General features: G+C 38.6%; 1 protein-coding gene across 1 annotated transcript; it reads left to right on the top strand.

The window, feature by feature from the left end:
* Positions 1–233: 233 nt before the first annotated feature.
* Positions 234–8,925, top strand: LOC137032335 (E3 SUMO-protein ligase ZBED1-like). Its single transcript, XM_067404087.1, has 3 exons — positions 234–1,328; positions 1,648–2,246; positions 8,406–8,925. The coding sequence occupies exons 1-3, from the start codon at positions 234–236 to the stop codon at positions 8,923–8,925; spliced, it is 2,214 nt and encodes a 737-aa protein (XP_067260188.1).
* Positions 8,926–10,194: the final 1,269 nt, after the last annotated feature.

Here is a 10,194-nt window from a genome sequence, read left to right as displayed (position 1 = left end):
GTGAGCAGGGCCTGTGGCTAATAGGGGTGCGCCAAAATATCGATATGGCAATATATCGCGATATTTTCTCCCGCGATCGATTCTCGATGCGCTCTTGCCAAGTATCGATCTTAAAAGCCGTTATAAAACGCTCTATTAGTATTCATTATCCCTTGACCCTTCTCCAGAAGTAGATAGGGGGCGCGCGTTGCGAGTTTGGCTGTTGTGTTGTGAGCGTAAAAGAAGACGTACACATGACGTACACATGTACACTTGAAATGGCGGAGTCAAGCGAGAAAAATAGTAGTGAGATCAAAAAGTTAAAGGACGCTCCAGCAACATTTAAATCCAAAGTGTGGACTTACTTTGGATTTTATAACAGTGCGGACGGGGCAAAGCTAGAAAAGGACTTCGCAATATGCAAGAACTGCTTTGCAAAAGTGCGCTACACGGGAAACACGACCAACATGCACAGCCACCTCACGCGGCATCACCCGGAGCTCTGTGAGAAAGCCGTGGTTGGTGCTGGCTCAAAGCCGACACACCCCGGCGTAAACACCCTTTTCCAGGCAAAGCTACCACCTTGTTCTGCTAGGGCAAAGTCAATCACAAATGGGATCGCTGTTTACATGTGTAAAGGGCTCCGTCCGTACAGCGAGGTGGAGAACGAAGGGTTCTGCTTTTTAATGAATATCTTAGAGCCACGCTTTAATATTCCCTCTCGGAAATATTTTGCTGAAAAAATGATTCCTGCACTTTATGACGAGACCAGGGCTAAAGTTGAGTCGGCACTCGAGTCGGCAGAAAGAGTGGGGCTCACGTGTGACGGATGGACATCGAGAGCCACAGAGTCCTACATAACGATCACTGTACATTTTATAAACGAAGACTGGGAAATTAAGTCATATGTCCTGCAAACCCGAGCAATGCACGAAACGCACACTGGGGCACACATTGCCGATGTACTGAAAGCCGCAGTGGGGGAGTGGAATCTTGACGCTAAGAAGCCAGTGGTTGTCACCGACAATGCATCAAACATGCGTGTAGCAATGGACTTAACAGGATACCAACATGTTAGATGTTTTGCTCATGTTTTAAATCTTGCATCCCAACGTGCGCTGAAAATAGCTGCTGTTACCAAGGTACTTGTCAAAGTTAGGAGGATCTCAACATTCTTTCATCGAAGCACAACTGGAGCAGAAGCACTGAAAAGAAACCAGGAACTCCTTGGCCTCCCCCTTCACAAGCTCATCACGGACATGCCTGTTCGTTGGAATAGTGCATATGAGATGGTCTCCAGGTTTCTTGAGCAACAGCCAGCTGTCTGTGCTGCCCTCTTATCACCAGAGGTAAGAAAAGTTTGCAATGTAGAAGTTGTAATCTATATGTGTAATAAATGTGAATAATTTATCGCATACAATTAATAAGTTTGTAAATAAATACTAATTCATATGATATAAACTTGCTTGATACAATGAATAAACAATGAATAAATACTTTATACATATTAAAAAGGTATATACTGTATATATAAACTCCAAATAAAAACATTAGATTACATCATACAGTTCATGCTTTATTTGCTTTAAAATAAAGAACAATAATTATATACATTTTATTAATAAATTGTATTTTGCCTTTTTTTTTCTTTCTTTTTTTTTTCTTAAGGTGAGAAAGAATGTGACTGACTGTGCTCTGACAGAGAAGGACATCTCAAGTGCTGAAGAGATGGTGGAAGCATTTAGACCAATGCTTGTGGCAACAAATATCATGTGTGAGGAAAAGAATCCCACCATTTCAGTGGTTGCTCCTCTTCATGCCCAACTGCTGCGAGACACAACCAGCACTGAAGAAGATTCCCCTCTGGTTCGAGAGATTAAGGTAGCCATCAATCAAGACCTTTCAAAGAGATATCAGTCAGAGGTGGAAAAAGATCTCCTACGCATGTCCTCAGCCCTGGACCCTAGATTTAAATCCCTTTTATTTCTGTCACCTGAAGAAGTGCAAGACACTTATGCAAAACTACAGTCAAAAGCTGCAGCTTTAAAAGAGGATGATCCAGTGCCTTGTGGTGATGTTCAGGGGGATTTAGAGGAAGAGGAGACCTGCACGGCAAAGAAAAGAAAGTCTGCGCTTGTTGATCTTCTCGGTCAGACCTTCAAGAAGACCTCTTATGTCTCTACATCAGCAACCTCAATTGCAGAGAAGGAGATAAAACAATATCAAGATGCTCCTTCTCTGCCTCTCACTGAAGATCCACTGTTGTGGTGGAAATCTCAGCAACATGTGTTCCCTCTCCTTTCCAAGCTGGCCCATATGCATTTGTGTATTCCTGGGACCAGTGTAGCAGCTGAGAGGATCTTTTCAACTGCAGGAGATATCATCAGTGCCCAAAGAAGTTCACTCACTCCTGAACATGCTGACCAACTCCTCTTTCTCAAGAAAAATATGAACATATAAAACACATCACATGAAGCTGTTTTCTATTTTGTTCTGAAAAATGTTTATTTTTGGATGCACTTTAAGTTAGGTACATTTTAGATGTACTTTATCCCTGATATATTTATTTTATTTTTTATTTGAAAGCAGTAGCCCAAAGGTTTATGTTTCTTGCACTTAATAGTGTCACTGTTCATGTTTATTAAGGACAATCATATAGTATTGTTTACATTGAATCTGTCCTCAGCCTTACAGCTATTTTGCACCCAAATGGTGTCACCGTTTGTCGAAGACATATATTACTACTGATTGCAGCAATGTTACACTAAAATAGTGTCTGTGACTGTTTTGTTGCAACTAAGTCACAAGTTGTTTTTGTTATTGTTTCATCCAAAATAAATAAATGGAGACTCATTTTACTAATTAAAAAAAAAAAACTTTTTATTTCTTAAAACATGATATATTGTGAGTTATTACTGATAATATATTGATTATCGCCATATCGTGATATTATCGTATCGTGAGCAATGTATCGCGTATCGTATCGTATCGTGAAGTACCCAGTGATTCCCAGCCCTAGTGGCTAAAGTGACATCACATTGCCAGGGATATGGAAACGGCTTGTTCTGAAACACTGCTCATGATTTATGGGGATTAAAAAAAAAAAAAAGGAGTGGTTGGATTTTTATCATTATAGGGTGGTTGTGTACACATACTGCCAACATACATTTATAGCCAAACACCATGCAAAACTGAATTTTGCATAATAGGTCCCCTTTAATATTTGTATTGTGCGGTAACCGTTTTATAAAAGCAATAAGGTACGGGAGGCTGTGCTATATCGTAAATAAGTTATGGCCCTTCAGCCATGACTTATTCACAATACAGCAGAGCCTCTCGTACCTTATTGAAAACATATAACATTTGTGTGACTATACAGCAGTGTTATTTTAGTGTAATATTATATATGATATAATATTATAGTATTTTTATTTATATAGCACTTTATATATATATATATATATATATATATATATATATATATATATATATATATATATATATATATATATATATATATTTTTTTTTTTTTTTTTTATTTTAGTTTAGCTTTTGGTAATTTTGTTTTGACTTTTTGTAATTTTTATTAGTTTTTTAAATATTTATTCAGTGTTAATGTATGTTTATATACATTATATTTTACTTCAGCTTATTTATTTATTCAGTTAGATGACAAGACAACACGTCTACTTTTCATTTAAGTTTTTTAGGTTATGTTTTTCATCTAATATTTATATTTCATCTTTATTTCAATTGCCAAAAATGACTTTTAATAGTTTAATTAGTTAACAATAACAGCACTGTAATTTAATGACATGATTTTGACTGTAAATATTCCTTTGTTAGAGATCCAGAGTGTATGTACAACATTTCTACTGATGTTCAAGTAGGGTTTGTGTGCTGTATTAGTCTAAGAAATTCAATTAACCTCATAAATATTGTCTTCTGCCGTCTCTGTAAAAAATAACTCCTAAAACCTTGGGATTTGAATGCATTTATTATTAAAGATACAAAACAGAGTTGGTCTGCAGAGCTGTTTTTGTCCAATATTTTATACAATTTTTATACTATAATCTATGTCAAAGTCAATCCATTTCATAAATGCCACTTTTATATGTTAGTTGAACAAGAGACCTCAGTTCATCCCTTTTTCTCACATAATGGCAACACAAAGAGGCATCAGTTTATCATAAGACAGCACAAGATCATCACATATATTCTCTTTAAGGCAACTCATCAGCACATTCCTCTTTTTTTACATGCCTCTATACACACAAACATGTTGGGTTTTCATGATTTATGAGGACAATCCATAGACATAATGGCCTATAAACAAAGTGTAAAAAGCCCAGTTTTGAAGTTTGAGGGCAATGTCTCCCAAGCATAAAGGTCACAAGTAAGAAGTTTTGTTTAAAAATAGATCATTTCACAAAATCCATCTCAAGAGGCTCCAAATCTGGGGTGTGAATTGTGATAGCCACCTCTATGGATACCTTAGAGGACATTGATTTGAGTGACAGTTACTCTTCCTGTTCTCTAAGTGAAACATTAGGATGCTCTACTGTGCTCTCTCGCTCTCTCTCTCTCTCTCTCTCTTCTCCTCCTCTAATTTTCCTCTTTATGGAAGACTGTTTATGTATAGGCTTGAATTGATACACTTCACTGAAAAACTAGACAGAGAAAAATGATTTTACTATTTTTAAAGATTTCAATTAAGACATATAACAAATGGCTTGACATGTTCATATAATGCATACAGAGAGTTATTGAATTGTCATCGGCAACAAAGGGGCTTAAGAAGAGATACAACTTTACAAATTTAGCACTAATTCTATAAAAATTAGACTCTGAATTGTGAAATATCAGAAATGACATATTATGCACATAGTGAGGCCAAAGTGGGAATTAAAGATTTATGAAGTTTTACTTCACATTTCAATTTATTTTAAGCACATGGGTGAGTGTTTAGGGCTATATTTGTTTGAGTTTTGAATTTAACTGAAGAATATTTGATTATAAAGATTGCAGATGAATAAAACACACTGTTCATGGCCTTGGGTTGGTGTGCTTTTAAAGAAATCAGTTGCATTTTTCCACTCCATTCAAAGATCAATGAATGTATCAAACTTGCTGTGTGAAACAGCCTTGGGCAATACATGATGTTGCCAGCTTTTAGTCAAAGTCAGTGTCATTGTTTGCATGTCTTCTTAAGCTCTAAAAGCTGCATTCAGTGATTTTTAAATGCTTAGACTGAAAAAATGTCAACCCTTCTTTCTTTTCTTTTTAGAACTTTTCATTAATTAATATTTAATTTTATCTTTTTGTTTCATGCATTTATTATTAAGAATATTTGTATGCACAGTAATTCACTTGCTAAATAAAAAAAAGGTAACATTGGCCATCTACACACTGTAAGTTATAACCGCATTTAAATACAAGATTGAATCCCCTAAATTAATGTTCTGTGTGCGGAACGAGACTCACTACCGAAATTGCAGTGATTGACAGTGTGATAACCACAGCAACGTTTTGGTGTCTGAACTCAGCTGAACTCAATCAGTTTAGTAGTCAGGGCACTGGTCAGGGAGTCATGCATTTTAAGGGCTGTTTCAATCGCAAAATTCTTTCAGGGCACTGAAATGCTCGCTCCCTTAAACGTCCCACAATGCACCGTGAAAAGCAGGCAGTATCGACGTTCACTATGTCCCCTTCTGTCCCGGAAACTCTGAAGTGCCAAACATAAATCGTGCAAGCCAAATGAATACACATGAACTACACACGTCGAACGTGTCCATCTGCGCTCATCCTGAGTTGAGTGGACTTTAAAAGCTGCCCAGACGCAGACAGATGAAGTCTACTTTGGGCTTGAGGCGAGACTGTCCTTGCTGTAGCCTGTAGCGTGATTACGTACTGAATTAAATCCAATACATAGTGGATGCATGATACTAGGCTCGTTTGAGATGAGCAAAATCTGAGCAGAACCGATCATCGCTGATCACCGTGAAATGCATGCGGTTTAGAAATGTGTCCGCCTTGCTTTGATGTCACTCTTACGTGTGCCAAAACACTGAGGCGGCCATGTCGGATTCCACAATCAGGCGCAGTTGCTCTCCCTGACTGCACTGATGAAAAAAGCATGATGGGAAACGACTTACTGACGACACCAGTTCAATGCGTATTGGTTTAAACAACTGTGATGTATTGTTCTCGTTTAAAATGTTTGATTTTGAAATTGTGATATCAGAACTTAAATTACATAAAGTTTATTTGCAACACGGAGCATGAGTGTGAATCCCACAATATCCGCCTTTGATCTCGTAGGTGTCTGATTCACTGCAAGAAGAAAGAACTGTCCATCTTGGCTGCACTTTTTTCACTCCTCCTCTCACTGCAGCCGCCTACTCTTGCCTAAATTTCAGAAGAGGCAAAGCACATCTCAAACAAGCCTTTTATTTCCCAATATAAGCCAAATTCTGCCCTATAACCAATTTCATTATATCAGTCACAGTGCTAATTTGTCTACACATTGCTACTACAATATACTAACCCCTAACTCTACTCCCCAATCTTACCCTGGTTTGAATAATAATAAAAAAAAAAAATTATGTGTCCACTATGTATTGTGCAGAGCACGCACAAAAAATTGCATTGTACACTTAATGGTGTTTTATTAATGTAGTTCGGGAGGAACAAAGTCAAATAAGCTATCCAATTATCACATTATCTCAACCAGCTGTCAACAATCAGTAATCATCATATCTACCCAATCAGAATGAATGGGGGGTTCAGGCCAAATATCAAGTGTTTAGGCCAAATATCGAGCTTGGAGCCCTCTCCCCGGACAGCATGCCAAATACTTTTACCATATATTTTATCTCACTTATTTGTAAGTGTGAACTCGTGAATACATGTTTTGCTGCTTGTTGGTTGAGCTTGACTCATAAAGTGATCCATTTTATGGCATTAATAAAATAGGCAGGTACAGGTCGCGATATTTGTTTTCAATATGAAGCATTTTGATTTTTCTAGGTTTATAATGGGCTTGTTCTTGTTCGCTGTTTTTTATTAGATCTGGCAACATGAATGAGTCAAGGCTTGTATCACTTTCCCAGTGGTTTACTTGCACCACACATAAGAGATCCCTAATGCCCTTTTAAATATTAACAACTTGTTGTTCAGTTTGGTTCCATACACATTGTGTAGAATTTTTGTAAATGCGATTGTCACTACCTGCATTTTTCGTTTGTCACTCCCGTAAATTACTGAACTGTGTACAGAAAAGGATTAACTACTAAAATATGAACTGACAACTGAATTTAATTGCAGTGTGTATGTGGCTGTTGTGTATTGACTAGTTCATATAGTTACATGTATAGCGTATATTTTAAAGACCACCTGTAGTCAATAATTTTATCACTTAAAACTCTAAATCTTTGATGAGTGATTGTATATGATGTATATTCAACATTTTTTCCTGGGAAAAAAATTCTTAATGCCTTAAAATAGCTTGAATGTAACTCTACACCCTTGCTTCATTTAGTATACGTGGGACCATGAATATGCAAATTAGTCCTGCCTCTACTCAATCATACGCTTTACAATGGCAAGTGGAAATACTGGTTTAATTTAACTATATATTTGAACCAGAAATTGATTCAGAAGAAGAAGTGGAAGAGTGAATTATACAGGGTCTTCTAGAAGTCGATGTATCATACTGGTAATGTGATTTATGTGTCACCCTCGCAGCGTCAGACACATAGCAATAATTGATTATTATAAATGATTAGACTTTGCTTGGCTACAGTACATTATCAAATGGCTAATAATGTGTTGCTAATGTTACACAAACCATGTCTGTTTTGAGTTGGTTTTTGATCTGTTTCCCAGTTCTGTTCATGTCTGTCATCTTGTGTGCCTACCTGTTTGTATCTTTGGATTACTTGGTGTCTTCAGTTCAGGTGTGTCTTGTTAATTTAGTCTCGTTAACTCCTCTGTTTGCCGTGTTTTTAAGCCTTGAGTTTCGGTCTGTCCTTTATCTAGCTTTGTTTAACATTACATAGTGTTTGTTAGTTTATTTTCCTGCTTATTTCCCCTGTTCCTTGTTTGGATTACTCCATTAAAGGTTCCTGAAAATATCTTCTTTGTTGTGCGATTGAATACTACAACCCACCGTGACAGAAATCTAGACCCGAACTGAAAGATGGACCTACCTGGAGTCCAATTGATGTGTAGGGACCAAGAACAGCAGTCCATCGAGGCCCACACCCAGAAATTTCAACAGCTGACATACCTCACTCACTTTCCAGACCGTTTGCTGATTATATTTTCTTGATGAGCTTGAACAAGGAGTGGAAGGTACAACTATCCAGTGTGGGTCCTCAGGGGAGTTTCACTGAGTTTGTGTAGTGGGTGCTGGAAAACCACAGTGCTATCAACACCAGCTGCCCAGTGGAGGATTCCAGCCCCACTTCCACTGCTCCAGAATCTGAGTCCATTCCAAAGCCTCCTCCCAAGATGGCCGCCATCCCAAAGCCTCCTCCCAAGATGGCCACCATCCAAGAGCCTTGTCCCAATATGGCCATCATGCCAGAGCCTCGTCCCAAGATGGCCACCATCCAAGAGCCTCGTCCCAAGATGGCCATCATCCCAGAGCCTTGTCCCATGATGGCCACCATCCCAGAGCCTTATCCCAAGATGGCCGCCATCCCAGAGCCTCATCCCATGATGGCCACACCAGGAAATGAATCCTCTCCAGAACCTGTGGAGGACCTATGGCTGATTGACTTTTGGTCAGAACCAATTCCAGCCCCTGACCATGCTCCAGTGATGGCTTCAGCCCCTGACCATGCAGCAGTGATGACTCCAGCCCCTGACCATGCTCCAGAGTCTGCCACAGAGCCCATCCCAGTGAGTACAACATTGACCATCATGGCTATGGGTCATTAGTGTGAGGGGGCTGCACACACAACCATAGCTCTGCCCAAGAATCTTTTGCGGAGGAGGAGCTACCTTTCCTTGGCCAAGGAGGCCATCCCTGAACTGTCAGATCCACCCTGGCCCCCTGAACTGCCCGTATCTCCCTGGATCCCTGTACCACCGGTACTGCCCTGGAGGCTTTCCGTCCTGCCTAAGACTCTCCTAGTCAGCCTCCAAGGTGCCCAACCCCCCACCCTTTTATCTGTTTCCCTGTTTGCCTGTTTTGTCCTGGTATGAGTTAATTGATTCAGTTCTCCTCGTGTGCCTGCCTGTTCATATCCTTGGTTACCGATTAATTAGTGTCTTCAGTTCAGGTGTGTCTTGTTAATTTAGTCTCGTTAACTCCTCTGTTTGCTGTGTATTTAAGCCTTGAGTTTCAGTCTGTCCTTTGTCTAGCTTTGTTTAACATTACGTGGTGTTTGTTAGCTTATTTTCCTGGTTAATTCCCCTGTTCCTTGTTTGGATTACTCCATTAAAAACTGAAGATATCTCCTTTGTCGTGTGATTGAATACTACAACCCACCGTGACACCATGTTCCCATTCGCCATCTCAGTCTGCCTTTTTTAATATCACTATATTTCCTTAGAAATGCTTTGTAGCATCTGGACCAAACAAACACACAATTATTCATTACATTTAATGAATTATCCAGAAACTCACTCTATCAAAGTTCTGTGAACCTACCCCCATAAAACTGCAACTAGCATCCCAAATCTAGCTAACACACAGGCAGAACTAGGTGTCCTGTTACAGGACACAGGAAAACTGATAAGAACTTTTACAATCAAAGAATTTTGCAGAGACTAGTGACTCTGACTTCATTCTTTCTGAGAAGGACAAATAAACTCTTAATCCTATATATTATATATATAACCACGTATCCAATTTTCCCATCTCATGTCTTTCCTTTTATAGGGTTTATTCTATGTATTAATTCTCTTTGGAGTTGAACATTTATGGTTAACTAAAATCACATGGGTAGCATGTTCCAATTTCTGTTTCATATTTGTTAATTAATGTTACATGTTGCTAATTCTTTGACACAGTATTATCTAGAATCTAGAAGGTTCTTCTCTCATACATCCAATCCAATGTCTTATGCTAATATCTTGCTACAGAACAAAGACTCGTAAAACTTCCCTCTAAAGGGGCAACTCCTTATTGGCTCAGACACCTCAAAAGGGTGTGACATCTTCACCCTTTAAAATCAATGATCACAAGATCACAACACTTTTCCT

The sequence above is a fragment of the Chanodichthys erythropterus genome, chromosome 12 (assembly GCF_024489055.1).
Source record: "Chanodichthys erythropterus isolate Z2021 chromosome 12, ASM2448905v1, whole genome shotgun sequence".
In the NCBI taxonomy this organism is placed as follows: domain Eukaryota; kingdom Metazoa; phylum Chordata; class Actinopteri; order Cypriniformes; family Xenocyprididae; genus Chanodichthys; species Chanodichthys erythropterus.
The sequence above is the reverse complement of the archived record's forward strand: the minus strand, read 5'-3'. Positions and strand labels throughout refer to the sequence as shown.

Bases quoted from the DNA above. Each gene is read 5' to 3' on its own strand.
- LOC137032335 (XM_067404087.1), top strand. From the start codon at position 234: ATGACGTACACATGTACACTTGAAATGGCGGAGTCAAGCGAGAAAAAT. The intron at 1,329-1,647 runs GTAAGAAAAGTT...TTTTTTCTTAAG, and splicing joins CTGCCCTCTTATCACCAGAG to GTGAGAAAGAATGTGACTGA. The intron at 2,247-8,405 runs GTGGAAATCTCA...GGAAAACCACAG, and splicing joins ACTGAAGATCCACTGTTGTG to TGCTATCAACACCAGCTGCC.